Here is a 26,543-nt window from a genome sequence, read left to right as displayed (position 1 = left end):
GAATTGTTGCAGGAAAGAGAGTGGGGCACAAGAGGATGGTCACGTCCCAAGTCACATCCCTGGGACAGCCTCTGAGTGTGGGTTCTTGGCTTCCCACTAGAAAGAATTCAAGAGCAAGCCATAGTAAAGAGAAAGAAGTCTTATTCAGGGAGAAACACACTCCATTGACAGAGTGTGAGCCATCTCAGAAGGTGAGAAAGGCATCAGTGTATGAGGTTGTCAGTTTTTAAAGGAGTGGGTAATTTCATAGGCTAATGAGTGAGAGGAATATTCTGGCTATTTTGGGGAAGGGATGGGGATTTCCAGGAATTGGGCCACCCCCCACTTTTGACCTTTATGGTCGGCCTTGGAACTGTCATGGCACCTGTGGTTGTGTCATTTACCTTGCTGATGTGTTACAAAGAGTGTATACTGAGGCTCAAGGTCTAGTGGAAGTCGACTCATCCTCCATCTTGGACCTAGTTGGTGCTAATCAGTTTATGTCGTATCCTTAGGCTATGTCATTCTTTTAAAGGTTGTGCCCTGCCCCCTTCCTGTCTCAGAATGGCCAGATTGTATGGTAATGCTGTGTTTACTTTTTGAGGAACTACCATACTGCTTTTCACAGTGGCTGCACTATTTTACATCTATACCATCAATGCACAAATGTTCCAATTTCTCAATGTCCTTGCCAACAGTTGTTACTTTCCATTTTTGGTTAATAGTCATCCTAAGGGCTGTAAAGTAGAATCTCACTGTAGTTTTGATTTGCATTTCCCTACTGATCTTTTCATGTACTTTTTTTTTTTTTTTTTTTTTTTTTTTTTTTTTGCGGTACGCGGGCCTCTCACTGCTGTGGCCTCTCCCGTTGCGGAGCACAGGCTCTGGACGCGCAGGCTCAGCGCCCATGACTCACGGTCCCAGGCGCTCTGTGGCATGTGGGATCCTCCCGGGCTGGGGCACGAACCCGTGTCCCCTGCATCGGCAGGCGGACTCCCAACCACTGCGCCACCAGGGAAGCCCGCATTATGTCTTTTAAAAGAGTACATAAAGTAAAAAATATTTTATTGCTAAAAATGCTAACCATCATCTGAGCCTTCAGTGAGTCGTAATCTTTCTGCTGTTGGAGGTCTTGCCTTAATATTGATGGTTGTTGACTGATCAGGGTGGTGGATGCTAAAGGCTGGGGTGGGCGTGGCCATTTCTTAAAATAAGACAACCATGAAGTTGCCGCATTAACTGACTGCTTCCTTTCACAAACAATTTCTCTATAGCATGCAATGCTGTTTGATAGCATTTTACCCCAGTAGAACTTTTTTCAGAATTGGAATCAATCCTCTTGTTAAACCCTACCGCTGCTTTACCAACTAAGTTTGTGTAATATTCTAAATCCTTTATTGTTATTTCAACAATCTTCATGGCGTCTTCACTAGGAGTAGATTCCATCTCATGCAACCACTTTCTTTGCTTATCCATAAGAAGCAATTCCTGGACTTCCCTGGTGGTCCAGTGGTTATGACTCTGCACTCCCAATGCAGGGGGCACGGGTTCAATCCCATGTCGGTGAAGATCCCCGCATGCCTCGTGGTTCGGCTGGAAAAAAAAAAAAAGTAACTCCATATCCATTCAGGTTTTATCATGAGATTGAAGCAATTCAGTCACATCTTCAGGCTCCACTTCTAATTCCAGTTCTCTTGCTATTCTACCATATCTGCAGTTCCTTCCTCCACTGAAGTCTTGAACACTTAAAAGACATCCCTGAGGGTTGGAATCAACTTCTTCCAAATTCCTGTTAATGTTGATATTTTGACCTCTTTCCATCAATCACAAATTATCTTAATGGCATCTAGAATGGCGAATCCTTTCCAGAAGGTTTTCAATTGACTTCGCCTAGATCCATCAGATAAATCACTATCTATGGCAGCTATAGCCTTACAAAAGCTATTTCTTAAATAATAAGACTGAAAGTTGAAATGACTCCTTGATTCTCGGACTTCAGAATGGATGTTGTATTAGCAGGCATGAAAACAACGATCTCATTGTACATCCTCATCAGATCTCTTGGGTGACCAGGTGCATTGTTGGTGAGAATAATATTTTGAAGAGAATCTTTTTTTCTGAGCAGTAGGTCTCAAGAGTGGGTTTAAAATATTCAGTAAACCATGTTATAAAGAGATGTGCTGTCACCCAGGCTTTGTTTTTCCATTTATAACACACAGGCAGAGTAGATTTAGCATTATTCTTAAGGGCCCTAGGACTTTTTGGAATGGTAAATGAGCATTGGCTTCAACTTAAAGTCACCAGCTGCGTTAGCCCCTAACAAGAAAGCCAGCCTGTCCTTTGAAGCTTTGCAGGCAGGCATTGACTTCTTCTCTCTAGCTATAAAAGTCCTAGATGGCATCTTATTCCAATGGAAGAATGTTTCATTTACATTGAAAATCTGCTGTTTAATGAAGCCACCTGCATTAATTATCTTAGCTAGGTCATCTGGATAAATTGCTGCAGTTTCTGCATGAGCACTCACTGCTTCCCCTTGCACTTTCATGTTTTGAAGATAGCTTCTTTCCTTAAATCTTATGAACCAATTTCTGCTAGTTTCAACCTTTTCTTTTGCAGCTTCCTCACCTCTCTCAGTCTCATAGAATTGAAGAGTCAGGGGCTTGCTCTGAATTAGGCTTTGGCTTAAGGGAATATTGTAGTTGGTTTGGTCTTCTATCCAGACCACCAAGACTTTCTCCATATCAGCAATAAGACTGTTTCACTTTCTTATCACTTGTGTGTTCACTGGAGTTGCACTTTTAGTTTCTTTCAAGAACTTTTCCTTTGAATTCACAAGTTGGCTAACTGCTGCAAGAGGCATAGCTCTATTCTCTGGAGGAATTTGTTCCCAGAAGTGTCATGATTACTTTCTGATATAAAAAAACCCTGAAGACCTGGCAGGTATCAGGACACAGAGCACATTACCAGACCAGCTGCATAGAATCTTTATCCATTTTGGAGATACCAAAGAGTGAATTAAAGATATGACCCTAAAGTAGAAATAAGAGCAAACCCCAGATAGTCCTGTCGGTACAGTTCTGCAAGTGACAGCAAACCTATCTCCTCTCAAGTAGATTTTATTACTCAAAAGGTCTTCCCAATGCATCTCTCAGATTACCAATTTATTTTCTCCCACTTTACAGCCTAAGACATATAAAATGACATCTAGAAGGAAGACTATGAAATAATAAATGTACAAACATATTTATATTTCCAAGTAGAAAATATATTCAGTTCCATGTTATCGTTGTGTATCAACTAGCCAATTGGTGTTTTGTAGAGGAGTTGCAGGTTGGGGAATTAGTTCAGGACTGAATGCTTAGCAGGCGATGCTGTTGGTATAGGATTACAGTTGAGGTTGAGTAAAAACGCAGACCAGGATCAGTGATTGCCTTTTGCCTGAGTGTAAGGACTTAAAGTCAGTTGTTATCTACAGGGCAAGGGAAGTGGATCAAAGGTCTATGAGTTCGTGACAAGTGTCTCTAAAACATACAATAGCAAAGGCATCTATTTTGGTGACTGATATGGATGGAAAAATCTTGAGGAGTAACTGCTCTAGAAGTGAAAGCAAAAATTTTCTAAAGAAATGCTTTAACTTTTCAAAGAGCCAATATATCTACTTTTTTTTTTTTTTTTTTTTTTTTTTGGTGGTACGCGGGCATCCGCCGCGGCCTCTCCCGCCGCGGAGCACAGGCTCCGGACGCGCAGGCCCAGCGGCCACGGCCCACGGGCCCAGCCGCTCCACGGCACGTGGGACCCTTCCGGGCCAGGCACAAACCCGCGCCCGCTGCATCGGCAGGCGGACTCCCAACCACTGCACCACCAGGATAACCCATATTTGCATTTTAAAAAGCAATTTCATGTGGTTAAGAAGGGAACATGTGGAACTTCCCTGGTGGTCCAGTGGTAAAGAATCCGCCTTCCAATGCAGGGGACGTGGCTTCGATCCCTGGTCAGGGAACTAGGATTCCACATGCTTCAGGACAGCTAAGCCCACGCGCCTCAACTAGAGAGTCCACGTGCAGCAACGAAGACCCGACGCAGTCAAAAATAAATTAAATGAATAAATAATAAATTTTTTTTAAAAAAGAAGGGAAGATGTAATCTTTATGGTTGAAGAAAATAAAGCAAAAGGGGTAGCGTTTCTTCCTTGCTCATACTTGTCTCTGCTTTATGTTTAAGGTTTACAGAAGCTTTGCTGCACGTAAGTGCATAAATGCATCCTCAGCTCATTCTGTTCTAATACACATCTACCCTTAACAATATAGAAGCAAAAGGGACACAGGCCCTCTTGGCTACTTTAATATCTCTTGGGTGCTGATAACACCCAGAAATTGGGAATTCTTTTCCAAAATCTATGTTGATTTAATGACTTTATATCCTTTCCTTCAGCAGCTATTCCTCTTCCCTTGAGTCCTTGAAAGCACATCGTTCTTTTTTAACATCTTTATTGGAGTATAATTGCTTTACAATGCTGTGTTAGTTTCTGCTTTATAACAAAGTGAATCAGCCATACATAAACATATATCCCCATATCTCCTCCCTCTTGTGTCTCCCTCCCATCCTCCCTATCCCACCCCTCTAGGTGGTCACAAAGCACCGAGCTGATCTCCCTGTGTTATGCGGCTGCTTCCCACTAGCTATCTATTTTACATTTGGTAGTGTGTATCTGTCCATGCCACTCTCTCACTTCGTCCCAGCTTACCCTTCCCCCTCCCCGTGTCCAAGTCCATTCTCTACATCTGCATCTTTATTCCTGTCCTGCCACTAGGTTCTTCAGAACCTTTTTTTTTTTTTTTTAAGATTCCATATATATGTGTTAGCATACGGTATTTGTTTTTCTCTTTCTGACATACTTCATTCTGTATGACAGACTCCAAGTCCATCCACCTCACTACAAATAGCTCAATTTCATTTCTTTTTATGGCTGAGTAATATTCCATTGTATATATGTGCCACATCTTCTTTATCCATTCATCTGTCAGTGGACACTTAGGTTGCTTCCATGTCCTGGCTATTGTAAATAGAGCTGCAATGAACATTGTGGTACATGACTCTTTTTGAATTATGGTTTTCTCAGGGTATATGCCCAGTAGTGGAGTTGCTGGGTCATATGGTAGTTCTATTTTTAGATTTTTAAGGAACCTCCCTACTGTTCTCCATAGTGGCTATATCAATTTTAACAGTGCAAGAGGGTTCCCTTTTCTCCACACCCTCTCCAGCATTTATTGTTTGTAGATTTTTTGATGATGGCCATTCTGACTGGTGTGAGGTGATATCTAATTGTAGTTTTGATTTGCATTTCTCTAATGATTAGTGATGTTGAGCATCTTTTCATGTGTTTCTTGGCAATCTGTATATCTTCCTTGGAGAAATGTCTATTTAGGTCTTCTGCCCATTTTTGGATTGGGTTTTTTGTTTGTTTGTTGTTTTTTTGTTTTTTTTGTGGTACACGGGCCTCTCACTGCTGTGGCCTCCTCTGTTGTGGAGCAACAGGCTCCGGACGCGCAGGCTCAGCGGCCATGGCTCATGGGCCTAGCCGCTCCGTGGCATGTAGGATCTTCCCGGACCACGGCACGAACCCGTGTACCCTGCATCGGCAGGCGGACTCTCAACCACTGCGCCACCAGGGAAGCCTGGGTTGTTTGTTTTTTTTGATATTGAGCTGCATGAACTGCTTGTATATTTTGGAGATTAATCCTTCGTCAGTTGCTTCGTTTGCAAATATTTTCTCCCATTCTGAGGGTTGACTTTTCGTCTTGTTTATGTTTTCCTTTGCTGAAGCACATGGTTCTTAAACCTGGCTGCACATTAGAATTGCCCGGGGAGCTTGGGTACCTCAAGGCAACTAAATCTGAATCTTTGGGGTGAGGTCTGAGCATTCTTACCTATGTTTTTAAAACTCCCCCACGTGATTTATTTTTATTTATTTTTATTATTTTGGCTGTGCCAGGTCTTAGTCGCAGCATGTGATATCTTCGTTTGCGGCATGTTTTTAGTGGCAGCATGTGGACTTAGTTGTGGCATGCATGTGGGATCTAGTTCCCTGACCAGGGATCCAACCCGGGCCCTCTGCATTGGGAGCTCAGAGTCTTACCCACTGGACCACCAGGGAACTCCCCACCAGGTGATTCTAATATGCAGCCAAGGCCTGAGATCCAATTAGAGCCATGGCTCTTAGGTTCTTCAAGTGTAACCCCTTAGATAACAGCATCAGTGTCCTAGGAAACTTGTTAGAATTACAAATTCCCCAGCCCTGCCCCAGACTCACTGAATCAGAAACTCTGGGCACTGGGGCCCAGAAATCTTTTTAACAGGTCTCCAGGTGATTCCTATGCAGGCAAAAATTTGAGAACCACTGACCTTAGAAGGGTGTTTTTCAAAACGTAATGTGTATTTGAACCATCTGGAGATCTTATTCAAATGCAGATTCTGACTCAGGAAGTTTGGGATGGCACCTGAGATTCTAAGTTTCTAACAAACTCCCAGAGGATGCTGCAAATCTACTGACCACACTTAGAGCAGTAAAGTGGTACGTACTTTAGGTAGGTACTTTATCCAGGTACTGTATATAGGAAAACTTTTATCCCAGCTAGTTTATACACAGATTAAACTTTTTACAGTTGTTTATACAGTTTTTCTTAATTAACACAATCTGGTGAATCTGCCTATTAGCTCTTTTAGTCCTGAGGAAAATCCTTGGATTTTTGGTCCAATATTTTCTAGTTAAAACTGTTTTCAAAGTCCTTCACAAAGTCATTGGTTTCTTAGGATTCTGCCTATAACAGTATTCCTAGAATTAGGTTACTCTGCTCCTGCAAAATGGTCAAAATGTACCTCTTTTCCCTTTGTCTAATCTGCCATAACCTTTCTTTTATTTCCAAACCAAGTTTCTACAGCAGCCTCTGCTCAGGACCCCTATTCCCAGTCCTATAGTTCTTATCTCTAGATTTTAATTGTTTGCAGTACATTTACTAGTGTAAATGTAATAATATCTAATAGTGAGTAACACAACATTTAGATTGGTCTGTCAGAATGCTGGTTTCCCTGACATCACACATTTTGGGGGGAAATTTGGCTCTTGTTGTAGATACTGAATACTGTTTTGCTAGAGACTCCTTTGCTTATATTTGCCTTACGCTGTTTGGGTCATAATATTACTAAGAAGGAACATACACTTAGTTCAAGTTTGGCTATATTAATCAAATGTGACATGGGTTTTCTGCGTTTAGAATAATATGTCTTGAACATAACAAGTAATTAATTTTTAAGACTTTTATTTGAAGTAAAAAATATTTGGAAATTATTTTTAAAATTTCAGTTACAGAGTCAATAATTCAATAATCTTTATAAAAGAAAGCACCACCTTAAAATTTACATTCATAAGAAACAATCTAAAATGCATATGCTAAAATGATTTAATAGTACTTACAACATTATCAAATCATGAAATTCAGAAATGTTTTTTAACCACAGATCTAAGTCGGGGTGTCAGGCTCAGATGTCTTCAGGGCTAAGTGGGAAACACAAAGTAGTGAAGTAGTCTCATACAAGAGCTTGGAGTCTGGTGGATTATGGCAAACTGGGGAATGCATACCCAGTCTAAAGACTTCTCGAATTCAAAAATTTTGCTGGAGGTATTATGCACACTGAATAAAACAACTGTGGGACAAGCTGTCCTGTACTGATTGCCAGTTTGCAACTCTGGGCTAAATGAATTTCTAGCAATTTATGTACCCAGTCTTCAAAATGGCAGACAGCACTTCTTTAGGTAGTTGTGTGCATATATTCTTAGAACATCTGGATAAGAGAAGAAATTTTAAAAACACCTCTTTCACATTTATTTGGGAGAAATTAGTTATGCCTAAGAATTAATTAAACTGAAATGAAATTTCATTCTTTTACCAATAGAAAGTTACATACCATAGTACATTATTGCTTAGTAGGAAATATTTATGTGAAAAATAAAGTACTGGTTTCACTAAAGCCATTGCTCAGAAAGCAATCACCTCACTAAATACATAAGAAAATACTTGTAATTCAGTTAACAACAGGGTTTACTTTATCTTTAAAGGGTATTTTGTTGGAGAACTTTAGTAGATTTCATACTTCTAGTGAAAAGTAAAGGTTCTAATCTGAACATGTAAAATTGCTATAGCTCAAATGGCTGTAACTATGTTTGTTTATGTCAAAGTAGATTTACAGAATTTACAACACTGTATGCCATCAGTGACTTCACATTAATCATTTAAAAATAGTTTTTAAAAATTAAGGTGATGGAGGCATTAGAGGGCCAAATAAAATCTCCTTTAAAAAGCTACAAAGGCATCTTATAATTCAAATATCCTTACTAGACTAGGAATACATATTTTAAAATAACCCACAGACAACACATATTTCAAAAAAATAAAACTCAAATATATTTTTTCTAAACCCCAAATATTTTCTACTTTTAAAAACATTTTAGTGCTTGGCTTGAGAAGTTTAACATAAAAAGAAAGCACCAGGAATTCCCTGGCGGTCCAGTGGTTAGGACTCTGCACTCTCGCTGAGGGCCCGGGTTCAATTCCTAGTTGGGGAACTAAGATCCCAAAGGCCGGGCGGTGCAGCCAAAAAAGTTTAAAAGTAAAATAAAATAAAAAGAAAGCACCAAGTGTAGCCATATAATATTTTTAAAAAGTACTAGTTATTATATCTTTTCCATAAAATAAAGTTTATACGGACAGATCAATTTCATATGTGGCCATTAATTTCTGAAATTAAAAAACCAAAGCTGTTAAGTACTTGGCCTAAAGTTAGATGTTTAGCAAATTCAGAGTATGTATACAAGAAAATGTTAAGAAACAGTTATTAATTAACGCAATAGGTCTTTCATTATTTCAGTGTTCATGAATTGAATCTTTTCAAGTAGGGGAAAAATGTTTGGCATTTTTTTCTAACCTAATATTTGGCGAAGTTTTAAAGTTTAGCCAAGTCTTATGCATCTTATCTGCATTCTCACATTCAATTTAATTATTAAAAGTACTTAAGTAGAAAGCAAACAGGATTTTTTAGTATTCAAAGTTAAAACTGATTTTACACATGATAAGTATCCATGGCAGAAAATTAAAGTTGAAAATAAGATTATAAATTCACTGTGGATCCGTAAAAGAAATAAACATGTTTCTCGAATCAAATCAATAATAGAAATGTCATGTAAGGTCATATATACAATATAGGGTGACATATTACAAACTAAGTTTGACTTAGCAGTTCTTTAAAAACCAATAGGGTTTCTATGAATAAATTTGTTTTAAATTAATAAATTATTCATAATTTAAAATATAAAGTTTACATAAATAGTAACAACAGACTAGATATTGATTTTATGGGATTCCCACAAATAGTACAAAATAGTTCAGCATTATTTCATCCAAATATTGGTTTACAATTATTCAAATGTATTTAAAGATTATAGTTGACTGATCTGTAACACTGAATTCCAGACTAAATTGACAGCAATTAGATATATAGTGCTGTCTGCTTGTTCTTCACATCATCAAAGGATCAAACTCCTTCCATAAGAAACATGATGGCTGCACTGGTTACATACGTGATCCCATTAGTTAGCGTATTTACGGAGGAAGCGTTCAAATGCATCATAGATGGCGCGCCTAAAATTAAATATGAAAGAAAAACTACAAGTAATTCGCAAAAAAAGGGGGACAGACAGTGTTTTTACTATAAGTTATTTGCAAATACCCTGTGTCTTGCAAGCTGACCTCCTCTCCAAATATCAATAGCTGTGGAAGAGGCAGGTACATGAGGCTGAGTGTTTGGATCCATGTAACTTCACCAGCACTGGAAAACTTCAAATGTACTTCCAACCGATGGTTCATAAATGCCAACTTTTCCCATGAAGCACTTTTTTGTGCCTTTAAATTTATATATGTATACATTTTTGTATAAAATATGAAATGATAAAATGAAAAGGAACTGGTTTCTTTTTATTCTGTTACTTGTTGAAAATTAACTGGCTATAGAACTTTTCAAATGTAATATTCAATCTACTGCATAGATTATGATATAGCAACTGAAATTAAAAGCCTTAGTTTCCGGGGCTTCCCTGGTGGCGCAATGGTTGAGAGTCCGCCTGCCGATGCAGGGAACACGGGTTCGTGCCCCGGTCCGGGAGGATCCCACATGCCGCGGAGCGGCTGGGCCCGTGAGCTATGGCCGCTGAGCCTGCGCGTCCAGAGCCTGTGCTTCACAATGGAAGAGGCCACAACAGTGAGAGGCCCGCGTACCGCAAAAAAAAAAAAAAAAAAAAGCCTTAGTTTCCTACATTAACTCCACTAGGTATTGTAGTATTTTAATTGGAAAGGAAGAGTCAAACTGATCTGGCCCAGGTTCACAAGATATTATTTTTAAGGCTTATTTTTTTTTCCTATTGTCAAATACATTTTCATTGTAGAAAATTCAGAAAAAGGGAAAAAAGTCATAATCCCATCACTCTAAGATATCTACATTTAATCTTTTCCTACAAGCTTTTTTTTAAAAATGCTTATGTCTGCATTTTCACCCAGTTTAAATGATAACTGAGATCATATTAATCCTGTGTTATACTTGTTTGACTAAGCATTTCCCCACATCCTTAAAAAGATATTAAGATTAACTTTAAAATTGGCATCTGCTACAGACTGTGATTTCCAATTTGTTGGAAAGACAAAGCTTTGTATAATGTTTGTGTGTATTTGGCTCAAAAATCTATAAAATGAGGTCTAAGGTTGCAGTCTGGGCTTCTGTACATGGTATGAGGAGCGTTAGTAAAGATATACATATGCATTTTAAATCATTTGAATAGTCTCTTATTCATTTGTATTATCAATCAGTTCTAAATAACTTAACCCAAATTATTAGAGCACATAAAGGATTGGCTTGTTTTATTTTTAAATCTGGGGAATGAAAAGCCTGAATTTGTAAAATTCTACTACTCCGATGTCATTTTTTTTTTTTTTTTGCGGTACGCGGGCCTCTCACTGTTGTGGCCTCTCCCGTTGCGAAGCACAGGCTCCGGACACGCAGGCTCAGCGGCCATGGCTCACAGGCCCAGCCGCTCTGTAGCACGTGGGATCTTCCCGGACTGGGGCATGAACCCGTGTCCCCTGCATCGGCAGGCAGACTCTCAACCATTGCGCCACCAGGGAAGCCCTAAATTTTGTTAGGTTTTGAAGTGACTAGTGGGAAGTAGGAGAAGCCAAATGGCTTAGCAGTTACTCCACCAGAGCATGTTATTTAATCTTTTTTGTTTCCTGTGTTTCTGTGTAAAGGTGATATTAAAAATAACATATGAAGCAATTGCTCTAGTACCTAGCACATGTTGATAGCTAACATTTATCTTTTTCTCAAATGAAGCCTTCAGATTAGCACTTATGAGTTTTTACTGCTGGCTTCTATTCTTCCTAATGCCTCTCAGCCACACTCCCACGTAGATACATAAAAGAGTAAAAGAAATTTGACAACGATTTACTAAAACAAGCATGTGCGTTCCCTGCATTCACATGTATAACAGAACTTTAGACTCTTGAGCAACCCTAGCAACACTAAGTACTCACAATTTTCGTTTGTTTTTGTCTTAGTTTTGCTGTGCCAGAGGGTCACTTGAGTACTGGATAAGTAGTCTGCTCACTCACCAACTAACAGGGACTCAAATGCTTGATACATGAGTATTTTTTAAAAGATCATACTATAAAAAGAAAGGGTTACTATATTCTTGAGGACATTACAGACTTGGAGAATTAGACTGTACCTCAAAAAGGTGATATCTATAAACTGAACTACATAAGCAACAACATACAAAGAATTATTCCTTAGGTTAAAAAGAACTAAAACATGTCAAACATACAGCACATGCATTCTTCTATTATACCACTATCCAGCTGGCAGTTTTGGAACACTGCACAGGGCACTGGTCTAAGCACTTTATGTGAACTAATTTAACCATTAATGATAAATATTCCAATGATACCTGTTAACAATCAAATCTGAATAGAAGTAGAAATAAAACAGCATTATCAAAAAACTAGAATAATAGCAAAAAGTCTTTATAAATTTTATCAAATACCAGAGTTGTACAAGGTTATTAACAATAAAACCAGTATTTCACTTCTCTTTTAGGGTTCAATATTCACCTGCTACTGAAAAACATTGCTACATTATTCCACAGATACTCAGGTCATTCTGAGAGAAGAACATCAGAGTGGAGTGAAAAGTTCATGATGAGCTAAAGCGAGTTTTGCAAACGCTAATGTTCCTCCCTACACCCTAAAACACCTGGCTATTAATATCTGAAGAGGGTAAAACCACACAACAAAGCATGCCTATCACATGCTATTTCCTAGTTCTCTAGAAGGAAAAGAAAATAAAAAGACAAGATAGGAAAGAGTATCACAGTGTGAGAATTGAGAGAGGCAGGAAGGAAATGATAGGGCTAAAATGTATAATAAAAATACCCAATCTTTATATTTGTTGAGCCAAAAAAGTCCCCAAAACAAACAACAAATAAATAGACACCTGTTAGACCAATCATCTTACCTGAAGAGTCCTTGTTTAAAAAGATAAGCACTAATATGACCCCCTTCTAGATATCGGATTTCACAACCAGGCCAAATTTCTTGTAGACTTCGAACTCCTGTTCGTGGAATATAGGCATCTTCTTTGGCTTGAACCACTATGATGAGGCTTGGGTCAACTGGAACTAGGTACAGGATTTTTTTAAGATGCAACATATATACTTTTAAGAAGCCCTAAGAATTTTATATAAATACTAGTAATCATATTGGAAAATAAAATACACCATACAATGCAGTAAGTAAAACATTTGCCGAACTAAAACTTTTGATTATTAAACTTCTGATTATTATTATCTAATACAAAATTGAGATGAATATTCTAAAGAAGATACAAAACCCAATGTTTTTAAAGAACTAATAAAATGGTCTTAGATTTTCATGGATAAAATTTAAATATGATACATTTACATAACCAACTTATCTTAGAAAAAACAATGTGGAGCCAACAATAAATATATTCTTGAAAATATGAAATTATCTTGTAAAGCATCCTTAAAAATATTTCACATATTTTACATATCATCAGCATGATTATCACATATCATCAGCAAATATTCTCAATTTCATATAAAAATTAATACCTGAGAAATTTGCTACATGAGTACATTCATCCATAACTCCTTTCATAAATATTAAAGGTTCTTTCTGAAGAGTGTTTCTTCTTTGTTCTTTACTGAGTAGGTGGTATGACTGAGGATTACAGCGCGTATAACTACTTTTGTTGGTTGAAAGTGTTTGATTGAAGCACCCCATCCTAGAGGTATCTTGCAACAAGAGTCCTTCTGATGTGGCACTGATAGATGTTTTACTAGATTTATGGCACTCAGCAGCTTTTTGGGACACAACTTGGTCCGCCATATCTAAATTTAAAGTTCTAGAAACCAGGTTAAGGTTAGTTAGCTTGTCTGCACTGCTAGGGAAGTGTTTCAGGAATTCTTGTCCCATTTTGAAAGAATCTGTCTGATTATATGAAAGAAAAGAAAATGTCATTTAATATAAAATAGGATTTTATTTAACAACCTTGTTAAAACAGAGAAAACACAAACGTCCATCAATGGATAAACAAAATGTAGTATATACATACAATAGATTATTATTCAGTCTTAAAAGGGAATGAAATTCTGACACATGCTACAACATGGGTGAACTTTGAAGACATTATGCAAAATGAATAAGCCAGACACAAAAGGACAATATTGTATGATTCCATTTTTATGCGGTACCTAGAGTACTCAAATTCATTCAGATAGAAAGTAGAATGGTAGTTGCCAGGGGATGGGAAGAGGGGTGAATAGAGTTTTGTTTAATGGGTACAGAGTTTCAGTTTAGGAAGATGAAAAAGTTCTGGAGATGGATGGTGGTGATGGTTGCACAACAATGTAAATGTACTTAATACTACTGAACTGTACACTTAAAAATGGTTAAAATGGTAAATTTTATATTGTGTATATTTTACCATAATAAAAACAAAAAGAGAAAAAGAGATGTCAAAATTTAACTGAGAATGAAGATAAATGATACTTTATTGCTGAATGTTTCTTACTAAATAGTAAAGACTATCATTTAGCCTGTGACATGCGTTTTGTTTTGTTTTGGCTGCACCTTGCGGCTTGCAGGATCTCAATTCCCTGACCAGGGATTGAACCTGGGTCCCCAGCAGTGGAAGCACGGAGTCCTAACCACTGGACCTCCAGGGAATTCCCGCCTGTGTCATGTTTTTTATTGCCAAAATTTTGAAATCCATGATTTGCTTTAACCTTAGAACTTCTAAAATTCTTATGAGTGCATCCTGGCAGTAATACACCAGCCACCCCAAATCCCTTTCTCAGGCTGAACTAAGAAAAATTAAAAATTATCAAGGTTGGACATCCCTGGTGGTGCAGTGGTTAAGAATCCACCTGCCAATGCAGGGGATACGGGTTCGAGCCCTGATCCGGGAGGACTCCACATGCCGCAGAGCAACTAAGCCCGTGCGCAACCACAACTACTGAGCCTGCGCTCTAGAGACTAAGAGCCACAACTACTGAGCCCGTGTGCTACAACTACTGAAGCCCGTGCGCCTAGAGCCCAAGCTCCCCAAAAGAGAAGCCACTGCAATGAGAAGCCCGTCCGTGCACCACAGCAAAGAGTAGCCCCCACTCGCCGCAACTAGAGAAAGCCCGCGCACAGCAACGAAGACCCAATGCAGCCATAAATAAATAAATTAATTAATTAAAAACAAAAAACTTATAAACATGTTCAATTTCACTTATCCTTAAGTAAATTTTTTTTTGCTGAGGGATGCAGGATCTTAGTTCCATGACCAGGGATTGAACCCATGCCCCTTGCAGTAGAAGCGTGGAGTCCTAACTACTGGACAGCACCGCCAGGGAAGTCCCTACTTAAATAAATTAAATAAAAACTATACCAAATTTCCCTGTCTGGCTGACCAAAAAACCATGTAAGTCTGACAACACACTGAATTTGTGAACTTATGGGAAAACAGACACACATGTTCCTGCTGGTAGTGTAAATTCACACAACTAGAATTAGACAAAATCTAAGATTACAACTGCTTATACCCTTCTACTCAGCAACAACATTTCTAGGAATTTGCACTTGTGAAATGATGTATGTACAATGTTACTTATTGCAGAACTGTTGGTTAATAGTGAAGGATGAGAAGCAACATAAATGCCCATCAACAGGATACTGGTTAATAAATCATGGTACATCCCTCCATATAATAGGTAGTTATGCAGCAGTGAAAAAGAAAAAGGAAACATTTGTGTATTGTCCATAAGAAAAGGGAAGAGAGAAAAGTTGAGATTTCTTTCAGTTTGAAAAATTCCTTGAAATACTAAATAATATAGTGGGTTATTTGTTGATAGAGATAGGACCTAGGCAAACTGGGAACAAGGGCAGGAATCGTTTTACTATATTTCTTTTTATGCTTTTTTGATACTTGAACTATATGACCATACAACCTATTTAAAAAATAAAAGAACGAAAAATGGGTTGAAGGCAAGGGAAAACAAACAAACCACAACAACCTGGTTAGCAGAACAAATCACTAAAGCTATCCAGATCACAGAAATATAAAAAGGAAGGAAAGGAGGTTTAGTAACATCAGGAAATGGAAGATCAAAGCATCCTAGAATTATTCAGAGCAGTACATCAACAAATTTAATTTCTTTTGATTGGGAAAACACAGTTTTTAAAATTAAAAAAAGGAAGCTGGCTTGATATTTCTTGAATATTCATAACTGTGAACTAGTTCTAACTAAGACAAAAGGACTCTTGTATACAATCACCAGGAGTCACAGAGAGAAAGGGCTGGAGAAGAATACACTGTCATTTCAGACAGCCAAAATTTATGAACCTCCCTTAAAAAAATGCATGTTAGGTTTTCTCATAAGCTCTCAAATATAAGTATCTTTCTGATTATATGTATAGTGGGACACAGGAACTAGCTAACAGGGAGAGCTATTTTGTAATACAGTTCTTAGGCAAGTAATTAACTGCCCTTTGAGGCTCCGCAAAATAGACCTATTTTACAAGAGTGAGCCCCCCCCCGCCTCCCTTCCCCCTCCCCTTCCCCCTCCCCCTCCCCCCTCCCCCGCCTCCCTTCCCCCCTCCCCTCCCCCCCCACCGCCGCCTCCCTCTCCCCCTTCCCCGACCAAGCTGCACTGCAGGCTGGATCTTCTTCCAGACCAGGGGTCAAACCCGTGCGCCTGCAGTGGGCGTGCAGGGTCCTAACCGCTGGACTGCCAGAGAAGTCCCCTACAAAAGTGAGTTTTATTTTGATGGAATTACAAATAAAAAGTCCTCGTTGATAGTAGAAAGAGTCTTTTTCCCTGAGGTTTCTTGAGGTTCTCTGTAACTTTTAAACTGAATGTGCAAAATTTTAAAATTCATGAAAAGAAAAAAACATTTCTGAAAAGAATTGGTCACCTTAGGAGGATAATAGAGAACCAACTCATTTCCCTGATAATTGGTAAATTAAGGTATATGCAATGAACTATGAGGTAACCAAATAATTGATAAGGGAAGTGGCTTTTTTTAAAATCAAAGTATTCCAATTAATAAATGAAAAAAGAGGATAGAATTAGAGTATCAGCATTTTGCAACACTCAATATAATAGACACAGACATTAAGCATCAACGGCTGCTTACACCACAAAATGAGCAGCCAGACATTATCTGCTTCCTATACTCTTACTAAAGAATGATAAACTGAGTTTAATCAAGCCTCTAGACCTAGTTGCCAATTTGCAGGCAACAGAGAGCATGGAGGAATATGCTAACGTGTACCATGAGAATGCAAACAAAAATCTAGACTGTGAGAAACTCTACAGGTAAATAGCCCAAGTTCTTCAATAGATAAATTATAAGGAAAAGAAAAGGATGAAAGGGAACTTATAGATTAAAAGACACTTAAAAGACCCATAAAATAAAAGAACTGAAGTGTCCAGGGATGCATATTTGACAGAAGGAAGTAATCACTATAAAAATCAGGATAATGATAACTAAATAGTAGGAGGAGAAAGGTCTTCTGATTAGGACACATGAAAGTGGTTTGTGGGTTGCGTGCTAAGTTCTGAGCTGGGTGGTCAAGTTCTATTCAAATGTGTTAGCCATTTAATAAATGTAGTAAGCTATGCACTTGCTTTGCATGATTTTCTATATTTTATTTTTAAATGAAGAATTTTATTAAGTAAAAAATATTACTGCTTTTTAAAAATCTGCAATTCAGGGAATTCCCTGGCAGTCCAGTGGTTAGGACTCCGTGCTCTCATTGCTGAGGGCTGGGTTCAATCCCTGGCTGGGGAACTAAAATCTCACAAGTCACGTGGAGCGGTCACACACAAAAAAGTTATATATGTTAAAAAAACAAAACAAAACTGCAATTCTTTTAAAAAATCTGAATCATTAAACATGATCAACATTTCCCCCACAATGTTCTGCAGAAGTTAAAAATACTTACTCCACAATATTCAAGCATGTGAATAATTTCTTCTTCATAAACTGTCTGTGTATAATACTGCTTTTCTAGCTCCCTCCAATTAATCGATTTACTTAGCACGCCCTGAAATAACAAACTAAATTAAGATCAAATCACACGTATAAAGCACGTTGTCCAATAGTTTTTATTATTATTACTGTGCAGAAAAAAATTAACAAAGCAGACTTGAGATCTCCTATCTTTAAACAAGCCTGCTTGTGAGGTTGGCCCTTGCCTAGAGTCTGGTAACTTGACAGTAAACAGTTCTTTACCCTGATATAAAACTTCCAACATGATAAAGTGGGTCACTGTGCCTAAACTGCTTATACAAACAATGTAGTTTCTACTGAACACCTGATTTCCTTCTGGAATTTAGTACATGCTAGGCAGAGGGTGCCTAAGCGACTGACCCCTGATATAAACCCTGGACTCCTAGGTTCAAATGAGCTTCACTGATGGACAACACTTTGCACATATTGTCATAACTCATTGCTGAGGGAATTAAACACAACATGAGAGACTCCACTGGAAGGTTATGCCTGGTTTCCTCTGGACTTTGCCTTGTGTGCCTTTTCCCTTGATTGATTTTGTAGTGTATCATTTTGCTGCAGTAAGTTTTAGTTGTGAGTACGGCTATATACTGAGTCCTGCGATTCCTTCCAGTGAATCACCAAGCCTGGGGGTGATTTTGGAACCCTGCAAACAATTACCGTTAATTATATATAATTATCTAAACATTAATTGCAATTAAATTACCGTAGTGAAGACCCCAGATGCTGTGGACCAAGACAGACATGGAATCAGTGGCATGGGCTTAGGCCAGCTGGATACTGCTAAGGAAGCCATCTGTAACATGATAACAGAGAGATTCAGTTTAAAGTTTACATTCACCAAAATGAAAAATATTTAATATTAAGAAGTACTTTGTATAGTAGCTGATGAGATAAGACATGAACACAAAGTCTCTTAAACACTCATTAGAATGTCTAGCAAACTCTCCAAATTCCCCAAACCATAAAACTCAACAATGACATATAACTGCCCTCTAAAAAAGCAATAAAATGTATTAGGAAATTTTAAGTACCTTAAGACCCATCACAGAAAGCTACTTTCTACTGATAAATATAGAGCAAACATGCTAGGATGTAGATGCTGGGCAGTAGGCTAAGCACACTCATTATGTAAGTGACCTGCTCAGAAAGAGCAAAATCTCAACCATAAAATCTCAGGCTTTCGAGGTTGACTGAAAGATGTCAAGAATTTGGTGAACTACAAAGCAGATTATAACTGATATAAACTGATATAAAATGATGTAGTATGTTTAGAGAAGGGAAATGTTATTTTTGGCTAGAGGAATCAGAGAAGGCTTCATGAAATGGTTGAGTCTTTTAGGTGAAATGAAAGATGGAGGTGTGGTCTTCCATATAAAGGAGACAGCATAATCAAAGGCAAGATGGTGAGAAACACAGGGTCTGGTAGGGAAACAGCCAATATATTTCAGTTACGCTGGTCAGTAGGGCACATGTGACCAATGGGGTAGGGGAGATAGGTAGGGCTAGAAAGATCGATCAGGATCAGATTAGAGGTCGCTTTGTTCTGTAGATAATGGGGAATTAATAAAGAGACCTGAGCAAAGGAGTGTTATTGTCAAGTGATTCAATGAAGCTAAATAGTATTTTATAACATTGATTAGAGAGGGTGAGATTTGAGGTAGGGAAACCAGTTTATATGTAGTAGTCCAGCTGACTGTTATAACACCCCGACCTGGGTCATAACAATGGAAACACTACTAGTTAGGAAAAGAAATCCTTTCCCACTCTTCAGTTTCACTGTCTTTAGTTGTTTTGAATTTGAGTTTTTGAAGCTAATTTTATCAGTTTCACTCTTTGGTAGTTGTTTTGAATTTGAGTAAGGTTTTACACTTAATTTTATAATTCAAATGACTTACACAATATATATATATATTTTAATGTACTGTATGACTAATATGTCCAGAAAATGAACCAGAGCATGTTCCTGGCCCTCACTGAATCAATTGCTTTATAGAGAAAACAGACTGCTAGACAAGTAATCACAGTATAATGAAATAAGTACGTGTTATTGAGAAACTAAGTATAGTCTAGGATAAGGCTGGGAATCCGGAAGAGTTTCTCACAGGAAGTAAGCTCTACTCTGGAAGCGAAAGGACAAGCTCTTATTCGGCCAGGTGAAAGGGAATGAGGAGGCACTAGATGGGTGCCAGCACCTGGCATTGCTAGTGCCCAGTTCAATAGCAAAACCTGTGGAAGGTTTTAAGCAGGAGAGAGCAGAGATCAGATTTAGGAAGACCACTCTAGTTAACAGTGTGGAGAAAAAGCCTTAAGAATAAGGTTAAGGAGTGAAAAGACTAGACAGAGAAACCAATTAGGAGGCCGTTTTAGTACACTCTAGAAAGCAAAGGTAAAACAGGTTGATGGAGAGAAGAGATAAAGGAAAAGTGTTTTCCAAATTAGCTATCTTCACCAATTTAACAGCAAAATAAGGCATTTATAGTTGACACTTGAAGTTAAGTTTATAATCAACTTTTAATAAAATATTAAATCTAACACCTGAGATATAGCTGTGGAGTAAGTAGTATAATCAGTGTCTACATGAATCATACAAAAAATATCGTTACTTCATAATTGGAATGAAAATTTAGAATCTGTTTCTGCTTTCACCAAAACTAAAATTAATTCTATACCTAAAGTGAATTTTTAAATAAATAGATTCCCTAGATCTTCCCCCCACCTCCCACACTATACAACCCCTTTCAGTGCTCACAGCCCACAGGCAAGGAGACTGGGCAATCGTTCAAGGCTGCAATTTTCTCCGGCATGCGTATACTATGAGACTCCCACAGAGGAGGATGTGTCATAAATCCATTACCTTGCTTGATTCCCTAGATTTTATAAACATAACCACAATTAAATATCAGTTAAAATGAAAATGCTTACGTGTCCTCCCATGGATATTCCGGTCATTCCTAGAGGTCCATAACCCTCCCTCTCTAGCCAGTGCAAGAGAGCTGCAGATTCTAAAACAAGAGCTCCTCCCATCACAAAAAGATCAGACACGTTTTTTAAGCTGGACCTTCTAGCCTCACAAAACAAAAGAGAAAATTATTCATTTTATGTATTTACATGATAATACATGCAAATTGAAAACAGGCAGCCAGAATACATGTTTTTCCTTTAAAGGACCAGATAGCTAAGTAAAACAATGGAATAAATGGATGGAATTGGAATGCTGCTAACATTGTTCTGCATATTAATCACCTAAAACTTATTTTTTAAAAAAGCTGTATCTAGGGACTTCTCTGGTGGTACAGTGGTTAAGAATCTGCCTGCCAATGCAGGGGACATGGGTTCGAGCCCTGGTCCAGGAAGATCCCACATGCTGCGGAGCAACTAAGCCCGTGCGCCACAACTACTGAGCCTGCGCTCTAGAGCCCGTGAGCCACAACTACTGAAGCCTGCGTGCCTAGAGCCTGTGCTCCACAACAAGAGAAGCCACCGCAATGAGAAGCCCACACACCACAACGAAGAGTAGCCCCCGCTTGCTGCAACTAGAGAAAGCCTGCGCACATCAAGGAAGACCCAACGCAGCCAAAAATAAATTAAAAAAAAAAAAAGCTGTATCTGCTCTACAACATATAATTTTCATTGAGTTTCAACTACCAAACTATTTTGAAGTCCAGAAAAGAATGTCTTATTTACTTGATATAACTTAAAACTGTTAAAATATGTATGAGAAAATATTTCTATACTGTCAATTTTTCATTAAATTACCACGACTGATATAAGGAAAAACAAATTTATAGTTGTCCCTTCTAAGAAAAAAATAATTACAATAGAACATAAAGCACATTTTTTTTAAAGCTGTGTAAAATAATTCACCTAATTCTAGGCATTTTTCACAGAACTAGAGCAAATTTTTTTTTAACTTATATGGAAACACAAAAGACCCCGAATAGCTAAAGCAATCTTGAGAAAGAAAAATGGAGCTGGAGGAAGCAGACTCCAGCTGATTCCTGTAGTATACTGTAGCTATACTACAAAGCTACAGTAATCAAAACAGTATGGTACTGGCACAAAAACAGAAATATAGATCAATGGAATAGGATAGAAAGCCCAGAAATAAACTCATGCACCTATGGTCATTTACTCTATGACAAGGGAGGCAAGAATATACAATGGAGAAAAGACAGTCTCTTCAATAAGTGGTGCTGGAAAAACTGGACAGCTACATGTAAAAGAATGAAATTAGAACATTCTCTAACACCATACACAAAAATAAACTCAAAATGGATTAAAGACCTAAGTGTAAGACCAGGTACTATAAAACTCTTGGAGGAAAACATAGGCAGAACATTCTGACATAAATCACAGCAATATCTTTTTCTATCACCTATTAAAAACAAAAATAAACAAATGGGACCTAATTAAACTCAAAAGCTTTTCCACAGCAAAGGAAACCATAAACAAAACAAAAAGACAACCCACAGAATGGGAGATAATATTTGCAAACAAAGCAACCGACAAGGGATTAATCTCCAGAATACACAAACAGCTCTTACAGCTCTGTGTCAAAAAAAAACAAACAACCCAATCAAAAAATGGTCAAAAGATCTAAATAGCCATTCCTCCAAAGAAGACATACAGATGGCCAAAAAGCACATGATAAGATGCTCAACAACACTAATAATTAGAAAAATGCAAATCAAACCTGCAGTGAGGTATCACCTCGCACCAGTCAGAATGGCCATCAGCAAAAAGTCTACGAACAATAAATGCTGGAGAGGGTGTGGAGAAAAGGGAACCCACCTACACTGTTGGTGGGAATGTAAATTGGTACAACCTCTATGGAGAACAGTATGGAGCTTCCTTAAAAAACTTAAAATAGAACTACCATATGATCCAGCAATCCCACTCCTGGGCATATCCAGAGAAAACCATAATCTGAAAGGATACATGCACCCCAATGTTCATTGCAGCACTATTTACAATAGCTAAGACATGGAAGCAACCTAAATGTCCATCAACAGAGGAGTGGATAAAGAAGATGTGGTATATCTATCTATCTATCTATCTATACAATGGAATATTACTCAGCCATAAAAATGAAATAATGCCATTTGCAGCAACATGGATGGACCTCAAGATTATCATACTAAGTGAAGTAAGTCATACTGAGAAAGACAAATAGCATATGATATCAATCATATGTGGAATCTAATTTTAAAAAAGATACAAATAAACTTATTTACAAAACAGAAACAGACTTACAGATATCAAAAACACACTTACAGTTACCAAAGGGGAAATGTGGCGGGGGAGGGATAAATCAGGAGCTTGGGATGAACATACACATACTATTATATATAAGATAGATAACCGGGACTTCCCTGATGGTGCAGTGGTTAAAAATCAGCCTGCCAGGGCTTCCCTGGTGGTGTAGAGGTTAAGAATCCACCTGCCAATGCAGGGGACACGGGTTTGAGCCCTGGTCTGGGAAGATCCCACATGCCACGGAGCAACTAGGCCCATGTGCCACAACTACTGAGCCTGCACTCTAGAGCCCGCGAGCCTAGAGCCCGTGCTCCGCAACAAGAGAAGCCACCGCAATGAGAAGCCCTTGTACTGCAACGAAGAGCAGCCCCCTCTTGCCACAACTAGAGGAAGCCCGTGTGCAGCAACGAAGACCCAACGCAGCCAAAAATAAAAAAATAAATAAATTTAAATTAAGAAAAAAAGATAGATAACCAACAAGGACTTACTGTATAGCACAGCAAACTCTACTCAATATTCTGTGATAACCTATGTGAGAAGAGAATCTAAAAAATAGTGAATAGATGTATTTGTATAACTGACTCACTTTGCTGTACAGCAGAAACTAAAACAACGTTGTAAATAATTATACTCAAATAAAATTAAAATCTTAAAAAAAGGAACAAGGCAACAACAACAAAAAATAAAATAAATAGCAATGTAAAAGAATTCAAATAATACTAGGCTCATGTATTACCAAAATCTTAAATGTTGCTTATTTTCACAAAATACGTAATTTATGAATATAATGTTAGAACATTTTTATAATACATGTTTTGATTAATTTAAATACACACCAATTCAATTGAAACTTTCTGTTTTAGAAACTGATTTTACATAAGTACATTTCTTTATAAGAAGCACTTAAATATATATTTTTAGAATCCGGAACTATTCTTATATAATTATAAAAAATATGATTTTATTACTAAAGTGACCAAGTTACAATCTATTTTTTTAAGTCTTTATTGAATTTGCTACAATATTGCTTCTGTTTTATGTTTTGTTTTGGTTTTTTTTGGCTGCGAGGCATGTGGGATCTTAGCTCCTTGACCAGGGATCGAACCCACACCCCCTGCATTGGAAGGCAAAGTCTTAACCACTGAACTGCCAGGGAAGTCCCTATAATCTATTTTTTTAAATTTAATTCATATAAAGACATACATAATTAGCTCCTATATGAAACCTTGCCAAAATGTACAAAAATTCATTTTGTCAATGGTTATTTATTATACAACCATGTAGAATAATTATATGCAAAGATCCAGGTACCACAAGAATGCAAGGGGCCCAGAATTCTGTTTTTCAGAAAAAATGGTTAGGCTATCAAAAATTTTAAGATGGCTGAAAATTCAGTATAAAGACTGGAAAATGAAGATAACACATACTTACATTTGGTCCTTGGGTTTCCTGCAGCCATTTAAGAATGTGGGTCAAAGAGAAAGTTTTTAAATAATTAAACACACTCTGTGTCTCAAAACACATTAACTTAAGCAAAATAGTTAAACTTGAAGACAATTTAATGCTGAAATAACTATTTTCCAAATAGGCTGTTAAGGAGTTCTCAGGTTTTTCAACTTAATTATTTTTCTTTTTTTAAAAAGCTTCATTGAGACATAATCACATACCATACAATTCACCCATCTAAAGTGTACAATTCAATATTTTAGTAATTCAGCAGGGTTGTGTAATCCCCAACTTAATATTAAAATGAAGTTTATTGGTCTCTTTTTTCACTTATAAAAAAATCTAGAAAATTCAGAAAATCATGTTAGAAGAAAAACTATTTTATCTACAGACAACCATATTAATATTTTTTTGTATTTCTTTCCAAAATTTTCCCTTAGGCACAGTTTCTAAATAGAAAATAATGGATTTTCTATTTTAGGTTTTTTGCATACCTATGCCATACCATAGAGTTTTATATTCTCTTTTTGCATTATAAATACTTTTCATTCATTACTGTAAACTTTTTAAATAATAACTAACTGTTAAAATTTACTGCATCCTTATTATTTACCAGTATTAACTATTCTAATACTCTGAATAACCTAAGAGATTATTCCCATTTACCAAGGAAAAGTTGAGGTACTAAAAGGTTAACTAACAGGTTCAAGGTCATACAGGTAGTAAAGTAATAAACATAACACAACCAACTGTACAACATTCCAATGCTATGAACCACAATTTACTTAACCATTTTTCTACTGTTAGACATTTAAGCTATTTCTAATGTTTTACTATTATAAGTTATAAGCTATTAAATATCTTTCCTCTTTTCTATCATTTTCTCTTTTCTTAATATTTTATCCTTAGAATAAACTTCCCAGAATCAAAATGTCAAGGGATGTGAGATTTTTAAAGGTTTCTGATGCATATAGTAAAAATGCTTTCCCAAAGGGTTGAACTGCTTTTCACAGTCATCAGTAATAAGAGTGCCCATTTCACAATAGCCTTATGACTACTGTGTTTTATTTTTTAAATCTTTTGTAACTACTCTTTTAACTTTACATTTCTCTTACTACCAGCAACGCTGAACATTTCTTTATATCTGCGCATCAGTTTCATTTCTTCTTCTGGGACTAGTCTGACATAATCTTGAAAATTAAGTTAAGAACTGTTCTAAACCTCAACTGATACTTAAATGTAAATGAGGGTTTCCTTAATAAGTCAAACACTTGACTTATTAATATTAAAATCCAGTATAAATCTCAAAAGAAACAGAAGAGCGGTTTATCTTCATTATACAACAGAAGCAAAATCCTTAAATTGCCTTTTAAAAAGGCATGAAACAATTTTTCACTTCTTTTCATTCTTGCTCCTTAATTCTTAAGCATTTTCTGAACTGACTAAATTTAACTGGTTTAGAAAAGCTGGTTACTATCATTCCTTTTGATGACTAAATCTATAAATAAATAAATAAGAGAAAAGATTTCTAGGTATCACAAAAGGATATAATAAGGGTTTTCTAACAGCAAAGAAGCCATTCGGGCTTCTTTAATCATAGGACGAGCCATTAGTGTTCGTCGTCTCCAGTAATGCTGAGGAAAGAAAAGATGATGTACTTAAAGAATATAATAAATAAATTAGGAGTGTGGGATTAACATATACACACTACTATATATAAAATAGGTAAACAACAAGGACCTGCTGTATAGCATCGGGAACTCTACTCAATATTCTGTAATAACCTATATGGGAAAAGAATCTACAAAAGAATGGATATATGTACAAGTATAACTGAATCACTTTGCTGTACACCTGAAACTAACACAATATTGTAAATCAACTGTAGTCTAATATAAAATTAAAATTAAATTAAAAAATATAATAACCACATCTGTTAAGGAGAGTAGCTTAACAAGTTAGGGATTAAGATGTTATAATAAAGTCTTACATGATCTCCTGTTCCAGCAAGATGAATGCATACGGGTCTATATTTGCTGTTCCATTCTTTAGGCACAATAAATTGGAACCTATTTAAAATAAAACACATCAGTGAAACTAAAAGCCTTTTAATACAAACTTTGAATTATTAAAAGTTTCATAATTAAATTATCTGGGACAAAAGGTCATTCAGAA

At 37.1% G+C, this 26,543-nt stretch overlaps 1 protein-coding gene across 1 annotated transcript in view; it reads right to left on the bottom strand.

The window, feature by feature from the left end:
* Positions 1-7,348: 7,348 nt before the first annotated feature.
* ABHD18 (abhydrolase domain containing 18) overlaps positions 7,349-26,543 on the bottom strand; it is a 34,731-nt gene continuing 15,536 nt past the window's right edge. Inside the window, exons 5-13 of the mRNA XM_082652929.1 lie at positions 26,359-26,437; positions 25,908-26,002; positions 24,354-24,371; positions 20,589-20,727; positions 18,370-18,459; positions 17,596-17,697; positions 13,211-13,589; positions 12,592-12,754; positions 7,349-9,671 (exon numbers count right to left, since the gene is read on the bottom strand). Coding sequence (XP_082509055.1) covers positions 9,620-9,671; positions 12,592-12,754; positions 13,211-13,589; positions 17,596-17,697; positions 18,370-18,459; positions 20,589-20,727; positions 24,354-24,371; positions 25,908-26,002; positions 26,359-26,437 — 1,117 coding nt within the window. The 3' untranslated portion in view covers positions 7,349-9,619. The remainder of the gene's footprint in view (positions 9,672-12,591; positions 12,755-13,210; positions 13,590-17,595; positions 17,698-18,369; positions 18,460-20,588; positions 20,728-24,353; positions 24,372-25,907; positions 26,003-26,358; positions 26,438-26,543) is intronic.

This window comes from Grampus griseus (genome assembly GCF_964374135.1).
Source record: "Grampus griseus genome assembly, chromosome: 4".
Taxonomy (NCBI): Eukaryota; Metazoa; Chordata; class Mammalia; order Artiodactyla; family Delphinidae; genus Grampus; species Grampus griseus.
The sequence above is the reverse complement of the archived record's forward strand: the minus strand, read 5'-3'. Positions and strand labels throughout refer to the sequence as shown.